The sequence below is a fragment of the Nicotiana tabacum genome, chromosome 2 (genome assembly GCF_000715075.1).
Source record: "Nicotiana tabacum cultivar K326 chromosome 2, ASM71507v2, whole genome shotgun sequence".
Lineage (NCBI taxonomy): Eukaryota > Viridiplantae > Streptophyta > Magnoliopsida > Solanales > Solanaceae > Nicotiana > Nicotiana tabacum.
This window is the reverse complement of record NC_134081.1, coordinates 23,054,132-23,079,930: the sequence shown is the minus strand read 5'-3', so window position 1 is coordinate 23,079,930 and position 25,799 is coordinate 23,054,132. Positions and strand designations below refer to the sequence as shown.

Sequence of the window (25,799 nt, the reverse complement as noted above, 5' to 3'; positions counted from 1 at the left end):
CCTAAGATCATCTCAGCACCCAATCATTAGCCTGAGATTTGCACAAAGAAAGCAATCGGGCAAGTTCTAGACATCACAAGTTAAGCATGCGCATTATTTACACAAATCCTCACTCACTCACGACGCATGAACTGTTTGACTCAACATAGTTTCAGCCCTCAAGTGAATGCAAGGCAGCTCATAGCTTTTATCACATGATATGTAAGATTCTGAATAAACATAAAGTCAAAGAGCGAACCTCAAGTTCACCAGAATGACTAACCATACAAAGTCAAAGAAGGAAGGGTATAATTTATTCACCAAAAATTTTCTTACATGCTTGAAACTAGAAAATCACACCAAATAAGTCAAAATGTTCCATGCTACTTCCATGGTTCTACTATTACACCCTTGGAAAAGAACCTGGAGAAGAAAAACCAAGGGGAATTTTTATTACTAGCTACCAGTCTATACTATTAAAGAAAAGGGATTTAAAGAAGAGCGATTTATGAAAAGGGATTTCATACAACTATTTACACAAAATATCTACCCCACCCCTAACTTTAAGAGCATGCATTGTCCCCAATGCAAAAAAATTGAAAAGCAAAGTTTAGGGGCTTCCTGGGGCGCACTAGGCGCTCGGAGGGTCTGGAGCATGTTGGGCAAATGTGGGATCAACTCCAGACTCTGTAGCACTAGCAAGCGGAACCTCATAATGTGTGGTAGTGGTCTCTGAGGATGGAGTAGGAAGCTCCACCTGCTGTGTGGATGAAGCAGGAGTTTGGGAGCTACTGGACTCTCCCAGTGATGCCTGTGGGGTAGCTGGATGTGCCTTGGTGACCATGTCAACAAGTGAATATGCAATTGCTTTCTGCACGTCTGCTTCCTCTGCAACCTGAGCCTTTGTAGAAGTATCCTCTGTAGAAGCAGCCACCTGCTTACCCTTATAGTATCGCTGACCCTCAGTTTCCTCTGCCAATGCTTCCTCATCGGTTTCCTCATCTTCAGTCGCTCCGTCAGCAGATTCTCCTTCTGACTCTCCGGAATCCTCCTCTAAAGGAGTGTCAATATGGACAATAGCAGCTGGATTCTTTGAAGTCTCCGCACCCTGTGTCTCCGGGTCTGTCATGAGATTGGAGAAGTCCAAATTTAGGCTCGGAATGGAGGTGCTTGTACCTTGCTCACCGCCCTCCGGAAGGAGAAAAATCAAATCGAATTCTAAGTTCTGCAGCTTGTGCAGCTCTGTTTTTAGTTTAGTAACATCTTTCCTTAGCTGTTGCATATCTCTAACCTCGCCTCGCTCAACCTTTTTAAGTCGCACTTCAAAGTGCGTAAGGCGATCTTCATATGATTTATGTTGTTGTTGAAGCGCACTCATTGATGCTTGGATGGGACCCAATGCTTGCTTGATGAGTTTTGGTAGTTCCTTTGTCAGCCGGTCTACCTTGGCGCTGCCATGCTTGGCTAGTAGACCCAACTTTGCGATAGCTGGCAAGGAAAAAGGTGGATGTGCACTACTTGGCTGAGGCTGAGGAGTGGCTGAGCAATCAGCGGGAGCAGCAGGAGCAACAACAGTGTCAGGCATTGATGGGAGAGCAGGTGCAGGTGTTGATGAGTCTGATGCATGAGGGAATGAGGTCTCGAGCTAGATGCCTGTCTCCTTGTCTACTGCATCACTTAGTCGAGTGATGTCAATGCACTGGAGAGCCTTCTCCATACGTTCATGCTTCTGTATAGGTGGAACGCTTACAGCTTTGCAAAGAGCCGTGATCAAACATGGGAAAGGAAGAAAGGTTTTCTTTTGGTTTGTCCTGATTCCCAGCTCCTTGAAGATAATGTGTCCCACATTAATCTTGATGTCTGACATGATGCATGCAATTATGAGGGCCTTTTCAATGTTGATGTCTGTCTCATTCCTAGTCGGCATCAAATGGGAGCAAACAAAGTTGAGCCAATATCGGGCCTCCTGGGTGAAATCCCGTTTGTAAATCTTGTGGCGCGGGTCAATCCAGGAGGGGGTTCCCTTTGCTATGACAGATGTTATCCAAGCATGCTCGTTATCTTTGTTGGTTACTTTTTCATCATATTCAGCTGTGCCTGATGACCAGTCCTCAAAGAATAGATCATTGATTGTGCCTGCGTCACAGAGAACCTGAACCCCTTGAACTAGAACGGAGTCCAAAAATATCATATTCCGCCTTTGCTCAGCATTTCTTGAGGCAGAATAAGAAGCATAGAACTCCCTCACAAGTGTTTCATTGTAATCATCTAGGGCATCCGTGAAGAATCCCCATTTCCTCTTCTGAATGTTTTCAATTATGTGAGGGTAGTTCTCTTTCACACCATTCAGGCTTGACTGCTTCTCCTCGAGAATGTTTCTCTTTTTTATCCCCTCTTTGTATAGGTTCCATGAGCCTGGGACCCCAAACCTCGAATCTTCCCCACTCTTCCGCCTTGCTTCAGCTTGTAGGTCAACTGATGGAAGGATGTCCGTATGTGCCCCTTCCTCTTCAGACTGGGAGGAGTGTTGAGAAGTGTTACGGGTGGTTTCCAGCCGTTGACGTTTAGACTGTTGTGCTTGTTGGTTCGGAGCAGCTCTTTTCTTTCCACGAGCAGGTGGTGATCGTATTGCAATAGATTTCCTTGGTGCCATTCCTGCAATAAAATAGTATGTGAGTGGTGGGCATAGCATAAAACGTATGTGGAGGAAAAATAACAGAGGTAAACAATTTATGCGATGGGTTATGCGGTCGCATACCCACTATGCGAACCGCAAACTTATCACAGAATTTCACACCGCAGGGAATATGTGATCGCAAAAATCACCGCAAAACTAGTTTTGCGACCGCAAAGGGATCGCAGAATTGCACACACGTAAGGTAGTTTAACTGATTGTATTTGCGGTAGCTATGCGGTCCGCAAAACACCTTTGCAACCGCATAAGCGGTCGCATAAGTTCAAATCATTAGGCCTTCTAGGGTCTTGTTTGAGATGACTTTGCAGATCGCAACCCAATTATGCGGGCCGCAAAGATCATCTTCTTCGGTCAACAATGTTCAAGCCTCCCACCTACATAATTCCCTACACTCGCAGGCAAAACTTTAACCACCAATCGCCCACACAGGTACCCACCGTACATGTTTGAGAACAAAAACGAGATATGGAGTTCAAATGATGGACATTATATAATGAATCCACAAGAGAAAGAAGATAAAAAAAAGTGAAAGAGTCACATACCAGATATTGGAGCAAGACGAAGGTGAAATCTGAGTTATGAGCGAGGTAAATTCCTTAATTCTGATCCTTGATATGAGATCTATGTGCGTGATTAAAATGTTTTTGGCTTTTCTTTCGTTTCTTTTGTTTTTGTGTTTTTGATTTTGTAAGAGTTGTTAAGTGTTCATGTGCAAGTGGGATTGACAGTATGCGAAGGGTTAGGGATTTATACCTGGACGTTTTGCGGTGGGCAAGTGGTCACATAACACATTATGCGGTCGCATATGTGTTATGCGATGATTTTAGAGCTGAGTTATTTTACCTCCATTCTGCAATGCATTCTGCGGTCGCATAACTGCTATGTGGACCGCAAAACTTGAACTCTTACCACAGTTTTCAGACCCAAGTTCCCCAAATTCTCTGACCGTGTCTGCGACCACTATGCGGTTCGCAAAGTCATTATGCGACCGCATAGTTGCCGAAAACCCCTGATCCACCATTTTTGCTTTAGTCCTTGCACTTTGTTTCATGGTAAATTGGGCTACCTGCACTCTAATACATACGTCAACCTGTTCAATCACTGACAAAAAAAAAATAAGTTTACCACACATGGGTTGCCTCCCAAGAAGCGCTTGATTTAACGTCGCGGCACGACGATGTTGGTCCCTTTTGGGCTACTCAGTGGTGGGGGGGTGGACTATCCTTGAGAGCAATTTGCTCTACCAGGTGTTTGTCTTCTGTTGTGCCCAGGTAATGCTTAACCTGTTGGCCATTTACTTTGAAATTTCGAAGTTCGTCCTCCGACTCTAATTCAATAGCACCGTAAGGGGACACATTCACAATTTTGAATGGGCCAGACCATTTGGATTTGAGTTTGCCCGGAAATAACTTGAGTCTCGAGTTGAAGAGCAAGACCAAGTTACCAGATTTGAATTCCCACTTCAAGATCTTCTTGTCATGAATAAACTTCATTCGTTCCTTATACATGGCTGCACTCTCATAGGCATGGAGACGGAATTCTTCCATTTTGTTGAGTTGTGTCATTCTCAGATTAGCAGCTTCAGCCCAGCCAAGATTCAACCTTTTCAGAGCCTACATGGCTTTGTGTTCAAGATCCACGGGTAAATGACACGCCTTACCAAATACTAACCGGTACGGTGAGGTGCCAATGGGAGTCTTAAATGCGGTACGATATGCCCACAATGCATTATCTAGCTTCCTTGACCAGTCGGTCCTGTTTGCATTGACAATTTTTGCTAGGACGTTTTTAATCTCACTGTTGGAAACTTCAACTTGACCACTCGACTGAGGATGATAAGGTGTGTCCACTTTGTGCTTTACGCTATACTTTTTGAGCAGCCCGGTGAAAGCCTTGTTGCAGAAATGAGAACCACCATCACTAAGGATGGCCCGGGGAGTAACAAACCGCGTGAAAATGTTCTTCCTTAAGAATGCGGTCACACTCCTTGCCTCATTGGTGGGCAAGACGATTGCCTTAACCCACTTGGAGACATAGTCAACTCCCACCAAGATATATTTCATGCCATAAGAACTCACAAAGGGACCCATGAAATCAATCCCCCGCACATCAAAGTTCTCGACCTCCATTACAAACTTCATAGGCATCTCATGCCTTTTAGAGATTGATCCTTGCCTTTAACATTGCTCACAAGCCTTGACCATTTGATTCGCGTCATGGTAGATAGATGGCCAATAATAGCCACATTCAAGCACTTTCGCGGCCGTCCGATTTCCTCCATGATGACCCCCCAACCGGGGAGTCATGGCATGCTTTGAGAATTGGCATTACTTCATCTTCCGGAACACATCACCGAATGATGTTGTTGGCACAAATACGAAACAAGAAGGGCTCCTCCAAATAGTATTGCCTACACTCCCGCAAGAACTTTTTCTTTTGATATGTTTCTAATCCATCGGTGACAAGGTCGCTAACCAGATAGTTAGTAATATCGGCATACCAAGGAGCGAATGTGTCAGACAATGCCAATATGTGCTCATCTGGAAAAGCATCATTGATGTCAAAGTTCTCTTTTGGCCTCCCTGCTTCTTCAAGCCTAGATAAGTGATCCGCAACTTGGTTTTTTGTCCCTCTTCGATCCTTGACTTCAAAGTAAAACTCTTTCAACAAAAGGACCCATCGAATCAATCTTGGTTTGGCATCCTTCTTCGCCATAAGATAGCGAAGAGCAGCATGATCAGTGTAGACTATCACCTTAGATCCTAACAAATAGGCCCAAAATTTTTCAAAAGCATAGACAATGGCAAAAAATTCTTGCTCGGTCACAGTATAATTCATTTGAGCATCATTGAGAGTCTTGCTTGCATAGTAGACAGGATGAAGGATTTTGTTATGCCGTTGACCAAGTACTGCCCCAATGGCTACACCACTGGCATCACACATGGGTTCAAATGGAAGAGACCAATCTGGTATAACAATAATAGGTGTTGTGATGAGCTTTTCTTTCAATTCCTCAAATGCTTTGAGACACTTTTCATCAAATATGAACGTAGCATCTTTTTCACGGAGCTTGCACATGGGGTTTGCAATTTTTGAGAAGTCCTTGATAAAACGCCTATAGAAGCCACCGTGCCCCAAAAAACTTCGGGCACCCTTTACTGAAATGGGTGGAGGAAGCTTAGAAATAATTTCAATCTTTGCTCGGTCAACCTCTATGCCTTGTTTGGAAATTTTGTGGCCCAAAACAATGCCCTCATCCACCATGAAGTGGCACTTTTCCCAATTTAGTACAAGGTTTGTTTCTTCACATCTTTTGAGCACTTGTCTAAGGTTGTCAAGACAATGCTCAAAGGAATCACCCATTATAGAGAAGTCATCCATAAACACTTCTAGGAAATCTTCCACCATGTCCGAGAAAATTGACATCATGCACTGTTGGAAGGTAGACGGAGCGTTGCATAGCACAAATGGCATCCGGCTAAAAGCAAAAGTCCCATATGGGTATGTGAATGTTGTCTTCTCCTAATCTTCCAATGCAATGTTGATTTGGTTATAGCCGGAGTATCCATCCAAAAAGCAATAAAATGACCTTCTCGCTAGCCGATCAAGCATTTGATCAATAAAAGGCATAGGGAAATGGTATTTGCAAGTGGCACTGTTGAGCTTCAGGTAGTCCATGCAAACTCTCCATCCGGTCACAGTCCTTGTTGGGATGAGCTCATTTTTTTCATTTTGGATAACGGTCATGCCTCCTTTCTTTGGCACACATTGCACCGGGCTCACCCAAGAACTATAGGCAATGGGGTAGACTACCCCGACGTCTAACCACTTGATGATTTCCTTCTTCACCACCTCATGCATGGACGGGTTTAATCTTCTTTGGTGCTCCAAATTAGGTTTGCTTCCTTGCTCCAATTTGTATTTTGTGCTCACAGATTCCGACGGGAATCCCTCGGATGTCTGCTATTGTCCACCCAATGACTTATTGATGTTCCCTTAGGACATTCGATAAATGATCTACATGCACATCATTCAACAAGGAAGGAACAATTACCGGTAAAGTATCATTAGAGCCAAGAAATTTATACCTTAAGTATGGTGGAAGTGGCTTGAGTTCAAGTTGTGGCGGCTCAATAATTGAAGGCTTTGATGGGGGAGTGGCTCTATTCTCTAAGTCAAGAGAAAACTTCTTTGGTGCGTAAGTGTAAGACCCATGTCCTTCTAATGCATTCATCGATTCCATGTACCCCTCCATGTTTTCACCATCGAAATTTACCAATATCGCCGCCAAAGCCTCACCTAGGCATTCTTCTTCCATCTTCATTTCACTTGCGTCCTCTACCTCATCAACAACATCATTGACTGAGATGCCTTCATATGCATGTGGAAACTTCATAACTTTACTTGCTTGGAAGGTGACCTCTTCATCATTAACTCGGAACTTGATTTCATTTCGTTCCGAATCCATAAGTGCTCTTCCGGTAGCAAGGAATGGCCTCCCCAAGATGATAGGGATTTCTTTGTCAACGGCACAGTCAAGGATCACAAAATCGGCCGAAAGGAGGAACTTTCCCACTTTCACTAGGACATCATCAATAATTCCCACTGGTATTTTGATTGAACGATCGGCCATTTGCAACCTCATGCTTGTAGGTCTCGGAATGCTTAACCCCGCTTGCTTGTAAATGGCAAGAGGCATCAAGTTAATGCTAGCCACATTGTCACAAAGAGCCCTTGCAAAATCTCGCAAGCCAATAGTGCATGGAATGGTGAATGCTCCCGGGTCTTCTTTCTTTTCAACGATGGTTGTTGCAATAATGGAGCTAACCCGGTGAGTCACATTCACCACTTCATTCTTGGTGGTTCGTTTCTTGGTTATCAAGTCCTTTAAGTATTTAGCAAAACCCGACATCTCTTGAAAGACTTCCACAAATGGTATGTTCACCGATAATTGCTTGAGAATGTCATAAATTTTCTCGAATTTGCTATCATCAACCCTCCTAGCAAGTCTTTGAGGGAACAGAGGGGAAGGTCTAGGAATTTGTGCTAGATATTTTGGTGCCTCTTTCGCCTTTTCCTTTACCTTTTCATGATTTTCTTCTTGGACTTTTACTCCTTTTGGGAGCTTTTCAACTTCAATAACAATCGGCACTTCAACTTGTGCTTCAACCTCTTGCTCAAGATCATCTACTCCCACAATTTGTTCATTTTCTCCTTGAAGTACCTTTCCGCTTCGCGTGGTGATTGCCATGCAATGAGAAGTTGGACCACTCTCATTTCCTTTAGGGTTTTCAATTATGCCACTTGGGAGTGCGCCCTTCGGCTTTGGATTATGCTCTCTTGACAAATCTCTCATTTGCATTTCTAGATTTTGTATGGATGCGGTGTGTGACCCCACAAGTTCGGCCATGTTTTTCATTGTAGTGTCGCCTCTTTCTTGATTTTGCAATATTCTTTCAAGCATTCTCTCCAACTTGGACTCACTTGAAGAACCTTCCTTATAATGCGATGAGTTAGAGTATTTCCCCTTTGGTGGAACATAGGGGTTTGAACTCCGGTTTGAATAGTTGTTGTTGTTGTTACTCCAATTACCTTGACTTGATCCACCTTGATCATTGTGCCACTATTGATGGCCTTGCCCTTGCGGGTTAGGCCTCCATTGATTTTGTTGGCGATAACCACCTTGAGAATTATGGACATAGTTTGCCTCCTCACAATCTTCGTTTGACAAGGGTTGCACATCTTCCACAATATTTACCTTTTTAGTTTGGTTTTCAGTGAACATCTTGGTTAACACATTAATGTTTGTGGCAAGACCGGCAATTACTTGATCTCTCTCTTGGTTCTCCTTAATCATGTTGCTCAAAGAGGGAGTAACGTATGCAATTCCACATGTGGTATCTTCCGAGTGCCAAGCTTGATTGTGTTCTGCCATCTTGTCGAGAATTTGTGTGATCCTTGTGAATGTTTTTGTCCATAAAAGATCCATCCGCCGCATTCTTTGCTATGGATTGGTTCAACGGATCCAAACCCATGTAAAACTTTTCTAACAAGATTTTGTCCGAAAAACCATGATTAGGCGACATCACTAGGTATAGCTTGAACTGATCCCATGCCTCATGTAGGTGTTCTCCTGGTAATTGCTTGAAGAAGAAAATTTTATCCCTGAGCTCGGATTTCTAGCTTTGTGGGAATCATTTGGCTAGGAAAGCACGAACTAGTTCAGGCCAAGAGTGAATGGAGTGAGGTGGTAGATTTTGGATCCATTTCCTTGCCTCTCCAACTAGTGAGTACTTGAATACCCTCAGTCTTAGGGCATCATCTGACACGTTGTTCAGTTTGTGCATCGCACACATACCCAAGACGTTTCTAAGATATTGTGTTGGATCATCATCGGTAGAATTCCTAAGAAACCCCCTGCTTTAAGCATTAGGATCAAACCATGTTCCACTTTGAAGGTAGCAGTCTCAACTCGCGGAGGGACAATGGCATTTGTGTCCTCGATATACTCATCTATATCCGCAAAAGGATTCTCTTCTTCATCATACGCTGCCATGTTTATCTAGCACACCAAGCAAAGCAAGAAAAGTGTGATGGAATACAAATGTAAAGTAACGCACACACCAAATAGTAATTTCAAGACCGTATTCTCCGGCAACGGCGCTAAAATTTGATACGCTCAAATTACACCTTAATAAATAGTGTAAAGCGGTCGATGTCAAATATAATAACCCAACTAGGTTGGAGTCGAATCCCACGGGGAATAGGTGTGAAAAGGTTACTTGAGTAGTGTGAAACTTGACTTAATTTGTAATTCTATTCCGTTAGCTAAAAAAGAATGTTGTAATTGAGTGAAATGAAGACACGTATAATATTGTGAGGTTGTAATTAATTTGATTAAGAAAACCAAGGTTGTGTCCCCATTGATGGAATGTAATGCAATCGGTGTTAATCTGATATATTTCTAATGGAAGGTTCTTTGATATGCAAATGGTTTCTAAGTGACTACCCAATATTTTTTAATAGTTGGGTAATATCTACTCTTTAAGATTTTCCCAAATGTAAAAGAGTTGCGATTGAAAATAACAACTTTATGCCAAATAGAACCCACTTATTCCTAGGCGATTCCATTAAACAAGGGTTAAAGCCTTGAGTTTTTGATATTCAATTCTACCAAACCCTAGCCCACTTTTCCAAGTGAAGATAGAGTGAAATGGAATTAGTTAATGTTTGCAACCACTAACATCACATGAAGCATAAGAACTGAATAAATATCAACCAACCATTATATATATATTCAATGGTAAACACCCATTAACATTACACCCATCTAGGGTCCACAACCTTAGTAATTAAAATTAGCTACTCATACTGAAATCTAAGAACAAAGCGATAAATAGAGTCATAAAGCTTACAAAGATACAAGATTCTTTCTTCAAAAGTCTCCAAAGCAATGGTGCATTCAATGCCCCAAAAGTAGTCTCTTTTTCTAACTTAGCTCACCCACAAAAACCCTAATAAATCTATTTATAGTGGGCTAAAAGTCGGAGCCAAAATTTGACAAAAATAACCCGCAGAGAATTTATGCGACCGCATACTGGTTGCAGATCAGGTATGCGGTCCGCATATTATTCGAAATCATCGCATAATCTCATGTCTCCAAACCTAACTCTTGATCGCATTTCAATTATGCGGTCCGCACATACATTATGCGACCGCATATTCCTCCGCATAAGTGCTTCTTAGCTTTCTTGATTTTAGCTATGCGATCACTATGTAGTCTGCATAATCGTTATGTGACCGCATAATGGGTCGCATTTTCTCCTCTTTAGTTAACCAACAATCTGCTTTAGTCTGCGATGGTTATGCGGTCCACATATGCTTTATGTGACTGCATACTTGCATCATTTCTACCCTTTTGTGGCTTTTTGACTTCTTTTCCATGTTTTTGGGTCCTCAAGCCTCATGCAAAACACCAAAACTTCATAAGAATTAACTAAAAATGCATTGAAAGATGAGCTAAAGTCTATGTAATTGGTATCAAATGTGCCGAAATTCTACGGCACTTCAGGAGGCCACGCCCATTGATATGTTTTCCATGGTAGGGTTGGGGCCGATGCACCAGATGGTGTCGCTACGGGTATGATTCCGATTGGTCATAGAGGAGCATTAGTCTTATTTTGATCTGGTCCTATATATCAGAGTAAGTCCTTCTATCTTACTTCCTATATGGATTTGTTTCGTGATTCCTTTACTCTGCTTATATGTTTGCACCTATTGAGAGATTTTATAGTGTTAATCCGCGTTGATCATTTTGGTTTGTTCACTATTGAGAATTATGAGACTAGGATGATCTTTCTGTTACTTAGTACGATAGGTTTTGATGTGAATTTTGGATGGGTTGGCTACGACTTGTGATTTAGGTGCCCTGCTGGTATGGGAAGTCCCTTATGTGTTGTGATTTTGTTCCGCAAAATGTAGTTAGTGAAGGTTTTCAATTTGTGTAATGTCTATTCTACTTTTGATTTAGAGCTGAGGATGGGATCCTCGTGTTTTCGTGTGGGTCGGTATGTTTGGACCGGGTTGCGTGTCGTGGTAGAGTTATATTAGGATGGGGATCTTGTGAAGTTCATATGTTTTATTTCTCCCTTATGGAATGGATTCGTAGTATGATACCGATGGGGAGTTTTACCTATTGGACTTGTTCGATAGTTCTCTCATGTGTTTCTCTTTTCATATTCAGTCATGTTCGAGTTGTGCTTGTCGAGTTTAGATTGCGAGGCATGTGCCCATGTAGCGTTGGGTGTGACTTGTTGATTTGGGTGAGTTTTTATGATATCTTCATGTTTCTTACATCGTTAGAAGTGTTGGGAAGGTTTGGGGCATGGCTCTAACTGTTATGAGGTTATTTACCGGTGTTGGGTTGGATTATGGGCAGTTATTATGGTCAGAGTTGTTGATATGGGCGTATGAGAGATGTGTTGCGTCATGTGGTTAAACTTTGTGGATGTATGCATGAGTTGTTGTAGCTATTTGAGGATTTTACAGTGTGTTTATGTGAGAATCGGGTCCTTGAAGGGTGTTGAAATTTGGTTCGAAGACTTATCGGCATGAGTGGAAGGAATAATCTTCGGTTGAGATGGTGTCGGCGGGGTTATATGGGTTGGGGTGATGTGGGATCAACCGTGTGCATGTGTGTGGTGAGTTTACACAGTGATTTGATGGCTTGGGAAAGACTCTTGGCATGTTCGAGGACAAACTTTTGTTTAAGAAGGGAGAATGTAACGACCTGACAAGTCGTTTTGAGATTTAGTATTTCGTTCGGTGGTTTGAGGTCTTGAGAAGATTAATATTATGTATTATGACCTACGTGTATGGTCGGTTTCGGTTTTCGGGCAATTCGGGATTGATTTGGAAGAATGATTCTTGTTTTAGAAACTTAAGTGGTAAGAGTTGACTGGAGCTTGACTTTTATGAAAACGACCCTGAAACGGTGTTTTGACGACTCTGGTAGTTTCATATCGTGACTTTGGACTTTGGCGTATGCCCGGATATGAATTCGTATGTCCCTAGGTTGATTTGGTTTCTTTGAAAGTTGGCAATTTAAAGGCTTAGAATTTTGATAAGTTTGACTGTAGGTTGACTTCATGTCTATCGGGTTCGAATTTTAGTTTTGGAACTTGGAATAATTCTGTTTTGTTATTTGCAACTTGTCTGCAAAGTTTGGCATTATTCAGAGTTGATTTGATAGGAATCGGACACGCGGTTGTGTTTTTTGAAGTTTTTGAGTTTCATGTAAATTTCATGTGTTTTGGAGGTCCAGTTCATGGTTTCGGATGTTATTTTGATGGTTTGATCGCGCGAGTAAGTTCGTGTTATGTTTTTAGACTTTTGTTGATGTTTGGTGTGGAGCCCCGAGGGATCGGGTGAGTTTCAGACACGTTTCAGAGTGTTTGAAGAGTTTTAGTTTTCGCTGGGGTTTACACAGGTGTTGCAGATCTTGCAAATGCCATATTTTGTTTGCATTTGCGAACTCCGCATTTGCAAGGAGGGAGCCGCATTTGCAAATATAACTGGAGTCTTCTAGGTTTGCATTTGCGAATAATTTGTTCGCATTTGGGATGGGAGCCTGGGATGGGCTATATCACATTTGCGATCCAAGAGGTCGCTTTTTCGAAGGGCCTGACTTCACAAATGCGAATGCGAAGTCAGGTTGGCATTTGCGACATCCCCTGGGTTTCATCAGGAGCCGCATTTGTGAGGGTTCGCAATTGCGAAACTTGTGTCGGGATTTTTGTCTCATTTTCATATCTTTCAACCCAAGACTCGGCAGGAGGCAATTTTGAAGATGGATTTTCATCTACAATCATTGGGTAAGTGATTTTGATCTATTTCCAACTATTTTACATGATTATATATGATATTTAACATCAAATTTGTGAGAAATGCAATTTTGAGAAATTTTGACTATGTTTTGAAAAACGAGAATTTGAGTTTTGAGAGTCGATTTTGACTCGGATTTTGAAAGAAAACACATATATGGACTCGTGGGGTTATGAGTAGTCAGAATCTATCCTTGGACCTGGGTTTTGACCGGGCGGGTCCCGGGTTGACTTTTATTTACTTTTGAGGAATTGTGCAAAGGTTTGCTTTACTTATCTGAATTGATTTATCTTGCATTATTTGATGTTATTAAGTTAATTTTTGTTAGATTCGGACCGAGCAATGGTGAATTGTAAAGGAAAAGCTATTTGTGAGTATTGATTTGGCCTAGTTGAGGTAGGTATCTTGCCTAACTTTGGGTGAAAAAACTATCCCATAGGATTTGGTTTAATTGCACAATTTGGATTTTGTGAAAGACGTGTACATGAGGTGACGAGTGTGTGCACAACCTTAAATGTGAAAATTGACCGGATTAGACTCTTAGGCTTCTTATAGGCATTTAATTGAATTTGTCATTATATGTTCTACATTCCTTTGTTAACTTTATCCTTATATGCTTTAGTTGAATTTGTCTTTTCATGTTCTATATCCCACTATCAAGTTTACTCTTATATGCCTTATTTGAAGTTGCTATTGCATGATATCCCTTCGTTGTCGACGTAGTTTCTAGTTCGTATCATCTCTTTCATTGTTAGATTATATCATACACTAGAATTCGAAGTTGCCATTTCATGAAAATACCTTTATTATTGAGTTTATTCTTAACCAATTAATTAAAGTTGAAGTTATTGAAAACCATTTACCTGTTTTAGTTGAAATTGCCGTTTAATGGAGTATTATTCATTGTTGAGTTATTTTTCATGTTTCATCTTGTTGCTATTGAGATTCTTTTACACATCGTGGTTGAGCCGTGGCCTATGTGTTGTAGTGATATTAGTATGGTTGTTTTGAAAAGGTTGAGGCCTATGGGCACTCGTGGTACGAGTTGATATGTCGTATTATTGTGATGTTAGCACGTGTGGATTTGTTATGTGTATTGATTGTTGTTATGCGGAGCATAAGGGTGGCATCTCATTGTTATTGATTATACAGAATGATACGAGTGGCTAATGATATATTGTCAAGGAGGAGTGATACTGGTGGCTATTGATATACTGTCTAGGTAGAGATATACGGGTGGCTCTTGATATACTGTCTAAATGGAGTGATACGGGTGGCTATTGATATATTGTCTAGGCGGAGTTATATGGGTGGCTATTGTGTTATTGTCTGGGAGGAGTGATAAGGATGGCTATTAAGCGGTGTGATACGGGTGGCCATTGTGATTTATTGTCTGGGCAGATCAATAAGGGTGGCTATTATGATATTGTCAATATGGAGAGATAAGGGTGGCTATGTCAGGGATGATATGTGACGGCTTTTGGGCATAATGTTGATGATATTCGTATGATGGTGTGATTTTTTAACAACCCGACCAGTCGTTTTGAGCTCTAGCATATCGTTCGGCAGTTTGAGGCCTTGAGTGGCTTCACTTCATGTTTTATGACTTGTACGCATAGTCGTAATTGAATGGCAAGTTCGGGGGTGATACAGAAGGAAAATTCTCAATTCGAAAGCTTTAAGTTGAAAGAGTTGACCAAGGTTTGACTTTTGAGTAATCGACTTCGGAATTGGGATTGAAAGATTCCAATAGGTTTGTATGATGATTTTAGACTTCGGCGTAGGTTTGGATTGAGTTTCGGGTGGACCAGAAGCATTTCGACACTTATTGTGGAAAGTTGGCATTTTGAAGATTTTTGAATTTCCAAAGTTTGATTTGAAATGACTATGGTGGTATTGATGTCAGTTTGGTATTCTGAGCCTTGGACTAGGTTTGAATCATGATTTGTGACTTGTACATCAAATTTAGTATCATTTCGGAATGTTTAAGTATGATTCGGATGCGTTCGTCGAAGTTTGAAAGTTAAAAGAAAGATTTTAATCGTCGATTCATAGTTTGGATATTGGTTGGTGTGATTTGAGGCCTCAACCAGGTTTGTGTCAGGTATTGGTAATTGTTGTTGGTGTGATTGGACAGAGTCCCGGGGGCCTCGGGTGTGCTTCGGGGAGGTTTTAGATCATTTCTCCATGTTTTGCTACTGGTGGTACTCATGTCTGGTTTTGTTCTTCGCGAACGCAAAGGGATTCACGTGTTCATGAAGAAGGATTTTGGATGCTGAGATTTTATGCTTCGTGTTCGCGACTGACGTCTCGCGTTCGCTGATGTTTGGAGGGCAATGCTATGCGTTCGCAATGTCAGCTTCGCGTTCGCAATGAAGATGCTGACCTGTGGGAATTTGGCCTTCGCGTCCGCGATGGTGCAGCCTGATAAATCATGTTCCTGAGACTAGTCTCATGTTCACGTAGAAGAGTTTTGGGTCCAACGTTTATTGAGCTTCGCGAACGCGAGGGTAGTGTCGCGTTCGCGATGAAGGGTCTCCTGCAATGTATAAGTTTGGAAATTGGTCTTGGGTTCATTTTTATCTCATTTCCTCCATTGGAGCCAATTTTGGGGCGATCTTGAAGGAGATTTTTCATCATCCGTCATAAGGTAAGTGGTTTCTACACATTGTGAGTTAAATACATGAATTATTCATGGATTTGAACATGAATATTGGTGAAAATTGTGAGATTTTGAAGGGAAACCTAAAAATGGTAAATTTAAATTTTTACCACAAAATTGGACTTAGAATTAGGAATAAATAATATATTTGAGTTCGTGGTGTTATAGGTAATATTTATCTTCAAAATATTTCGTAATCCGGGCACGTGGGTGTAAGGCCCCGTAAAACTTTCGCCAAGGAATTTGAGGCTTTGTAGTGCCGAGATAGACTTATGTGTTTGAGTATTGTAGAATGCACTGAGGAGTTGATGGAAATGTTTTGGAAGAAGAACGCAGTTTTGCGGTCAAGTTCGCGACTGCAGAACCACTCCGCGGGCCGCATAATCATCACGGAGTTGAGCAGAGAATTTGTTATATTTTGAAGGTTGTTCTGCGGTTCATTATGCGATCGTATACCTGTTTCGCGGTCCGCACTTCCATCGCAGATTTAGCATGAAGAATTTCGAAGGGTGATTCTGCGGTCCATTTCGCGGCCGCATAAGTGGTCTGCGGACCGCAGACTTGACCGTAGACCTGTCTAGCCCAGCCCAGCCCAGTTTTTGGCATCACTTTCGCGGTCCATTTTGCGGGCCGCATTTTTGTTCTGCAGTCCAGTCTGCGACCGCAGACTTGAGTTCAAATTGTCCATTTTCCTATTTTTATAACTCGACCCTCATTTTTAGAGAGAGAAGGAGAAGGCCTAGTATTCTAATCACCCATTCTTGCACCAATCTTCAAGAATCATCTAAGCCACTCACTAGACCAACATCGATCTGGGTAAGTTCTTGTCCTACATCATCCATGCAAGTTTTTTTAGTGTCTAAGTAGATTGTGGAGTTGGAGATAGGCCATGCATGTGACATTAGGTGGTAGTATGTGGGGTTGTTGAACTATTTTGGGTAGTTTCTTATTGATATTGGTTGAGGGAGGAAGGGATTACCATTCTAGAGCCTTGTAGTCGATTTTTGCATATTAGGTGTTTGACAAAATTCCTAAGAGAGTTGTACCATGAGAACCCTTCTAATTATTTTTCGATTTTCGCTATCTTCCTATATATTGGTGTTGCTAAAAGTGTTGGGACATTGTAGAAATTTAAGAAAATCTCAAAGCGAGGTATGTTGGCTAAGCGTCTCTCTTAGAATCGAATTCCATGATGGCCTAAGTTCCTAATTCCCATGTTTCAAGTTATTCTTTATATATTTGACTATTCCGAATAAGGTTGTGTTGAAAGATATATACTAAAAATGTGCACCAAATTCTCCTATCGTCTTGTTTTCTCCGTCGGGAATGTATCCTAGTGTGACCAATATGTCGAGATAGTATGATTTCAAATCATGTTTAAATTGCAAGTTGTTATGTCCAATTATGAAAGAAAACTCAATGCGCCTAAGACCCCTATTGTATATATCTATGCTTAAGACCTTGATTCCAAATGCTCTTATGATGATGATCTATAAATATGCTTGAAAGTGAAAGAACTGAGAGTGAGATATAAAACGTGGCCATGATTGTTGTAACTAGTGCATTTGATTTGGGTCGTGTTTAAATCGTAAATAACCATGTTCTTCTTTATAAATATTTTCAATGTGATTTGAGTTCTGACGTACTCAAGATTTGAAATTGTGTATTGCCTTTTGTGAAAAAGTATTTAAAAAGATACGGTGTTTTACTCGTTTATGATTTTTAACTTGTGTCACAATTATAAGTCATTGTGCTCCATACTTTGGAAAGGGATGTATTGTGTTTAAAGCCTCCACTACGGATGAACTTAAAATTATGATTTCCGAAATATTCTACATGTCGATGTTTGTGATGATGATCATGGAAAGTCAAGAAATGAAAATTGTGGATTACTAAATACAGCCAACGTGCCATGAATGAAGAATCATAAGTATGGTCAAGAGAGCCAAGAATTGTTGAAAGTACTAATGAAGCTATATATAGTGTGAATGGTTGAAAGTACTAATGAAGCTATATATAGTGTGAAAGGTAATGAGGTCAATATAAATATATTTGTACTTTTGTTTCCCTTGTGTGCAAAACAAAATATTTTTGGGAGTATCGTTAGTCACCAAGGAAGGGTAGGTTGGAATATCCTAACCCTGAAACTACATGTATCTGTGTAGGGTGCATTGTGATTATTCTCCTTATTTGGTATGAGATTGTTGTGATGAGAATGTTCCCCTTTATTGGAATGAGATGATTGCTAGAAAAGGGTGATGTCGATCCACACGACATTGTGGTAAGACGACCTAGCTGGTGGGGTCGTGATCGGACGTCATGCCACACACATGGTGGTAATTGTGCTGGAATTTATAATTGAAATTGTGATTGTGATGCACCTCCACCCGCACACATTGTGATTAGGATGCGGGGCCGTTTTGTGTAGAGATTATGATTATGATTACACCTCCACCCGCACACATTGGGATGAGGTGGCGGGGCCGCTTTGTGTAGATCGAATGTCTTTGGGTGAGACAGCCTAGCCAATCGGGCCGTGATCATACTCCGTGCTAAAACACGGTGGTATATCAGTACTAATGATCTCCCAACTAAAACATATATATGTTATATCCATATTTTGAAAATTGTTATGTTTTAAACTTGGCATTTGGATATTGTTGATTGTTACTTGTTGTTTCCATAGTTTTTCCCCTTCTTATATAGGCATTCTGTTTCAAAAGAGGACATTTAGCTTCACCTACTAGTACTATTTCACATATACTAACGTCCCTTTTGATGGGGGCACTGCATCTTCAATAGATGCAGGTGGTTCGTCAGCGAGCAACTTTGACCCTCGTTAGTAGTTACTCCCTATTCAGCAGATTTTGGTGAGCCCTACTCTGTTCCGGGCTTTATGTCATTTGACGTTATATTTTGTGCTTTGAGGTATAGCAGGGGCCTTGTCGACAACACTTCCATTCTTCACTTATGTTGTACTTAGAAGCTCTGTAGACAGGTTGTGGGTGATGTCTGATGTTGGGAATTGAACTAGAAGTGTTGGTATTTGGCAAACCTATTTTTCATCATATCTATAAACTTGTAATATTTTGGAAATCGTAAATGGATATCTTTTGAATAATGGGAAAAGAATGTGGAACACTTTATTATCCTCATGTATATCTCTGGATATTGATTTTGTATTGGTCATGGGTAAGATTGGATAGAAGGCATCAAGTAGGCTTTCTTTACCGGGGTATCTCGATTGAGCGCCGGTCGCGCTCCCCAATGTCGGGGCGTGACAGTGAGCCTGATGGTTGACTTTGTTGACTTTTCCAGCGGAGTTGGAAATTGTTATTAATGGATTAATTATGAGTGTTGGAGTATATTTTTCTTGGTTTACATGTTGTTTGACTAGTTTTGGATTGACGGACATCGGTTTGAGGTGTTAGAGAGGCGTTGGAGCCGGTTATGGAATTTCAGAGTGAGGTAAGTCTTATGTCTAACCTTGTGAGGGATAAACTACCTCGTAGGCATTAAATTGTTATGTTCTACTAGTTGTGGATGCTACGTACGTATGAGGTGATGAGAGTTCGTACGTAGCTAAAAGTATGTTTATGTAGGGGTAGACTTAGGACTTTATCATATAATATTTGAATTATTTGAACTCAATTTGCTAGTTTAATTACTTGAATTTATAACTGAAATTGATTTGGGAATATAATAGGCCGAGCTTTATCACCTTGAGTTGTTTGGCGAGATATTTAGTAGACAGTAAAAACATGTTTCTTTTATGCTCATGTACTTGTATTGCAAACACTTGACCCGTAATTCAATAAGTTTCTTCATTTCCTGTGGATCGGGTCGAACACCTCGGCTGTATACTGAGATGCATCTCTGATTCGTGTCAGTCGACCCTTGGCAGTGTATACACCACTCTGGATCAGGTCGTACAACCTCGGCAGAATTGTGCGTGATACCGCTAGGAGTCCGAATATTCATGAGATTCCCCCATGATTGAGACCTGGCATTTATGTGGTATGTCTTATCCATTTAAGAATGCACTTGATATTTCTGAACTGTTGAGATAGCATATGAGATTTGAGAGATTTATATCGTCAAAAGAAATGTTGGAGGATTGTGTGAGTTACAGTTTTTACCTCATTGTTACTGTTGTGTTTCATATGTGTTTATACTTTATATTATCATTTTATTGGACCACTAGTAAGTGTTGATGTCGACCCCTAGTCACTACTTTTTCGGGGTTAGGCTAAATACTTACTGGGTACACGTTGATTTGCGTACTCATGCTACACTTCTGCACTAAATGTGCACGATCCGATAGGTTCATTTGGTGGTCATCTTGGCGCGTAGGCGCAGCTGCTGAGGGGACTTTATGGTGAGCTGCATTCCATGCCACGTGTCACAACCCATAGAGTCTCCATCATATTTATTTTCTTTATCCTGTCTAATTTACATTCCAGGCAGATGTTGTATTAGTATTGTACTCCTTAGTAAATGCTCATGCACTTGTGACACCAGATTTTTGGATATTCTAGTTGATGTTAATAGTTTTTCTTTAATATTGTAACCTTTTGTTTTATATCCTACTAATATTTTATGTACTTATGATTTCAAATGCATTAATTTCTTTATTTTAATAAAACTTATGATTCAAAAGCAATAAAATAAATAATTATTTAGATGGTTCACCGTTGGCTTGCCCAACGGTGGCGTTGGGTGCCATTATGGACTATAGTGAATTTTGGGTCGTGACAGCTTGATATCAGAGCACTAGGTTCACTTAGGTCTCACGAGTCATGAGAAATTCTAGTAGAGTCTTGCGGATCGATATGGAGATGTCTGTACTTATCTTCGAGAGGCTACATGGATGTTAGGAGAACTTCCCTTCCTTGATTACTCATTGTGCGGTTTGATTCTATTGAAGCTTGTGTGTTCACTTCCTTCCTACTCATTCTTATACGATGTTGAGTGCTTGTTACCAATTGGGCATCGAGAAATTGTAGTGGTGTTGTAGCTATGGTGCAGGATGTTTTTCCCTACGCATTTGGGCGGGCTATTATCATCGCCTTGTGGAAGGGTGATATGCCATCTCAGCTTAGTGGTAGTGTTGTCTACGGTTCGAGGCTATACATGATGTATTGTGATGTTCATGCATTGTTGTCGTGCAGTGCTGGTGTAAATCGTAGGGTGCCTAAATAAGTGTTGTGACAGTGAATGACTCGAGAGGAGGATTATTCGTTTCATGGTTTAGAGGTTCGGTATTCAATTCCAGCGGAAGAGAGGCGATTTAACTATGGATATTCAGTCTTTGGTTGACGGAGTAGCGAGATTTGATATTTCTAACTTGGTGGAATTCTTGTTGTGTTGTGGCATCATCGTCCCTGTTTGAACGCAGTAAGGCTCGTTGGTATGATGGTCTCCATTTGTTTGACTTCGGGGCATGTTATTGTGAAATAGTGCTTTAGAAGCGGTTATTAGAGATGGATTATGATTTGAGGCAGTATCTTGGGAACGAAGGGGGAGGAAGGACATGGTGGGAGGTGTCTCGCGGTGGTTGAATTGCTAGAGGTTGAGTAGTTTGCTTCGGAAGATGGTTAACTCAGAGTGAGAATGTTAGCGTATCGTATGGATTTTATGGTGGGATAGCCACATGCTTGAGAAAGTTTGGTGCGATTATGGTCATGGTGGACAAATGACTATGTCTATGAATTTCATTTGGGATGGTGGCTACTGTAATAAGAAAGATTGTAATATGACGGAAATGAGTTTGCTTGGAATGAAGAGGGGTGTGAAAGCTTGATCATGGTTTTGGGATGCAACATAACTTTGAGTTTTGGAACATATTGTTGGACCTTCAATTGATGCTAATAAGGAATGAACGGACTCTTACAGCTGGTGGACGAGCATGGGCTCGGGAGGGTTTACTGATTTCGTAGTAGTTGTAACCAGGGCTTGTCGTTGGAAGATGTAGATATGGAGTTACACAATTGGGCTATATTCTGTTAGAAGGTTAGCGGTTGCATGATTATTGATGAAGTTCCTACGAAGAGTTCTACTTTCTACCCAACGGGAGGTATGTACTGATATATGAGCTTGGATCGCTTGAAGAAGATGGTATGACTTTCAGGAGGTCAAATGTGAGATTGTGGCTGACAATTTGAAATGTTTTATGAAAAGTTTAACAAAAGATTGCGAGAAATTTGATGGGTTAATGGTGTGAGATCATGGTGACTGATAAGGGGAAGTCATTGTGGGTTCTGATTTTATGTGATTATGTCTTAACGCCAAGTGGGGGAGCCTACCGTCTATGATTGGGTCACGTGGTTGTCTGCTTGTGTAGTTTCTGGTCATCAGTACATTAGTGGATCATTTGTGACTAAGGAAAGAACACATTGGGGGTAATTCGAGAAAGGGATTTGATGGGTGTGTATCTTATATTTTTGCCTTATCGGTTTATGTGAAGGTTGGGAAATGACTCGAATTTCATACTTCTTGTGGATGTGATGTAGAAGGAAAAGAATTCATCTGGTTACTTTTTTGGGAGTGTTCATCTACTAACAGAGCACTAGAGTTTGGTTAGATATTCGGGACCAAGTCAGAGTGGGTGACTCACAACAATGGGTCTAGTGGGTTCAATAATTAAATTGCGGTGTCTAAGGATTTTTGGTTTGTTGTGTAGTTAAGGATTGAGTTTTGCAATGTATTATGAAATGGACTTTGGGGTGTTTCTCTGTAGCAACAGGGTCTGTGGTGCGGTGTTAGAGAGATAGAAGGAAACAACTTCGGATTCGCAGAAGATCTTTCAGAACGGGTGTATCAGTTGGAGATACTATTGAATGCAGGAGGAGAGTATGAGATAGCTTATGGGTATTGAGACAATGCGGTCTCGTGATTTGGGTCACTCGGGATGAGTGTTGTTTGAGGTCCGTTATGTATCTGAATAGAGCTATTATTTTGAAGGCAAGTCAAGAGTAAATTGGAAAAAGTTGAGTCAGTTAGTAATGGTTTGGATCAGCATGGGTTTGGAAATGATCAGTTCCTTCGATGTGGTAAGGCTATACAGGTGATTCGTGGTTGTACGTGCAGCTTGACATCTATCGTGATTTGATTGATTTGGAGGTATTTGATTCTGATGGCTCAGTTATGTGTAAATGGATCCCAGAAAAGTTATGGCGGTTTATACCACGACTTGAGGTTTGTATTTTCTATGGTTATGGGAAGTTGGTTGTGGGTGGCGATTCTTTTTTGAAATGAGTTAAGTGAAAGGTTCGAGACGATGAAGTGTTAATTGTACTGATTATTCAGGAGTTATGATGAAATTCATGTACTCTCGCGTAGCAGCATGATGTGTGCAGTGAGCGGTATAGAATTTGAAAGTTGAGGATCAAGGTTGGGGTTTCGTTTTGATAAGAATGTCACAAGCTCGGAGGAGCGGGGGCGGGGGAAGACTTTAGATGTTCAGAGTATGCTGGTGCTATCTTAGTGTCGCCTCAAAATGGTATCCTATGTAAGAGGCATTGTATATTGATTTGCATATTCTTTATTTGCATTACAGAATTAATACGGTAGTTGGTATGGATATGCAGACTTTTCGACCGGGTGCGGAAGGTCGTGTGAGTACCTCCCATGGGATGATCGTATAAGCATGGTGTGTTAGTCATTTAAAGGGCAGAGATTGAAATCACGTATGGTGATTTTGGTATTGTCGTTGAATGGAGAATTTATGTCTGAGAGACACTCTATTCCTTTAGTTATGGACTATGGAAGTTTGTTCCGGATTTGAAGGTCGGTCGTATGTGTCATGGATAGGGTCATTGTGGATCTTTAGGAGGTTACATACCTATTTGGAGATGATCAGAATCAGCTTTAAGGTTCTTGGGTAGAATGGGGATGTATATTTTATGCCATATCAGATATGCTTAGTCAGCATAGCGTTGCTTATGGATGATTCTTCGGGCATAGTGGATGATATTCCTAGCGTCGTCTATTTCAGGTGCTACTCTTTTATGCCATATGGATTATGAGGAGGCTTGATTATTCACGCGTGTGTTGTGATCCGGCATAGCTTGTGGTATTATATGAGAGAGATGGCTTTCGAGATGTTGGTTGTTTGATGCAACTTTGTCGTGCTTGACTTCTGTAGCGCATGACGCTACGTCTCCCCCGAGTTATATCTCTGCACTTGATGTGTTGTTGTCGATATTCGGGCATCTCGTGGGTATGAGCATTATGACTTGACGAGTTTTTTTCTTATTGGTTGTTAGGTGTGGATCGGGTGGCACGTCGCCTCGGGTATGATGTTCGGAACGGTATCATGTTGGGTATGGTCCTTATACGTACCTCAAAAGCTCAGAACACACACCTAAATTATGCTCGCTAGTCAAATATAGTATAGTATAATATTGTATCCACATGGATTGGATTGAAACAGTCAATATGATCAACAATTGAGATTTCTATGATTTCTAACTACAATTAACTAAGAATCTAAAGCTATTGACTAATGACAATCGCAAGAAAGGTAAGCAAGGAAGTTATAAATGGGAGAAAATAGGGGTTGATAGGATAGGTGAAAGATAATTGTTGGGATCTAACTCTATGTAATTCACTTCTAATGTTTAAGTGAGTTTCTCTAATTCACTCAATTATTAGTCCAAACGTTAGGCAAAACTCCTCTCTCGATTAAGTCTTAACCTCACAAGATGAACCAATTTAAGCACGTGAAGATATGCAAGAATGCGTAGTGGATTGGTCTTTAGAAAAACCTCTTTCGATTATTCTCCTAACTAGGTTTAATCAATGATTCAACTAGCCTATTTCGATTACTAAGAAGAATTAGTGAACTCAACAAACAATATAATGCAAAAAGATATCACAAGTTATGCATCTCTCGATCACATGAACAAGTGAATATAGATGCAACAATTAAATCATCCAAAATTACTTCAATACATAAAGCTAGAGTTATAATCCACAAAAATACACCAACTCCATCAAACCCTAAAGAGAACTATTCCATAGATATGGAGCAATTCATCACAAATATAAGGCAAAATGGCCTCCTGGCCACCTAAACTTACACTCGTTTGTCAATCCGGTAAAGAAACTTAGAACTTTCCCATTTGAACACCTCAAATCAATGAAATAAATATCAATAAACACATCCATCAGAACGTGAGCTTCAATTGCCTGACAAGAATGACAAGTCACACTATATAACTTTTTATTTCGACACGTGTAATTTGTGGGTACCACATTTGTATTACCAATTCAGCAAATTTCTAATTTATTATTTTCTTTCTCTTTATCACTGTCATGTACCAACTTTTACTCCACCATAACTCCGCCACCAGCACCACCACACATCGTCAAGTCAAGCCTAAATGGCCAAACCAAAATTTAACAGAAAGCCTACTCCTTCTGCGCCTTCTTCATTATCACCAATTTTACTTACCGATTTTGATTCTCGGCAAAGCCACCATTTTCTCTGGCCAACTCCAACATTTTTAGCCGCTAAGTAATTTGGTCCGGCAACGGAGTAGTAAAGAATTTTATCGGCGTCAATCTGCATCTCCATCTCCTCAATACAATTTCCTCCTATTATCAATTTCTCTATCCATTAATAGACTAACTATCCGTCAGACTAAACATCCCATCTTCTTCTTATAAAGCCAATCCTTCACACACAGTTATCTCTTCCACCTTCAACTCTTTTTCTTTTTTTAACTGAAAAATACCTTTTGACAAGAAGAAAGGGGAGAAGAAAAAAAACGAAGAGATTCTGGACGGGAAAAAGGGGAGGAGTAGAGGAATGACATAGCATAGAGGAAAGGGGGACAAAGGGTATTGGGGGTGGGGGTGGCATGGGGGGAGGGGCGGAGAAAGGGAGAGATGGGAGAATTTGATTTGTTATATTTGCTTTTTCTTTTTATTCTTTTAGTTACTTTATTTATAAATATTTCTATTTCAGTATTTTTAATCAAATTGTTTCTATCGACGCGCCTTTTAAGTGTGATTTGTACACACTTTTGCCACATAAGAATAGTCAACGGTCAAAGGTATTTATTGATATCCATT

General features: G+C 40.7%; 1 protein-coding gene and 1 non-coding gene across 2 annotated transcripts; one reads left to right on the top strand and one right to left on the bottom strand.

Annotated features, from left to right (window-relative positions):
- Nucleotides 1-6,656: 6,656 nt before the first annotated feature.
- LOC107792235 (uncharacterized) lies at nt 6,657-8,036 on the bottom strand. Its single transcript, XM_016614429.2, has one exon. It carries the CDS (start codon nt 8,034-8,036, stop codon nt 6,657-6,659), a length of 1,380 nt encoding a protein of 459 aa, XP_016469915.2.
- Nucleotides 8,037-8,740: 704 nt separating this feature from the next.
- LOC142173934 (small nucleolar RNA R71) lies at nt 8,741-8,847 on the top strand. The gene has a single exon (XR_012703304.1). It is a non-coding gene; the product is annotated as a small nucleolar RNA R71 (small nucleolar RNA).
- The last annotated feature ends 16,952 nt before the right edge of the window (nt 8,848-25,799 follow it).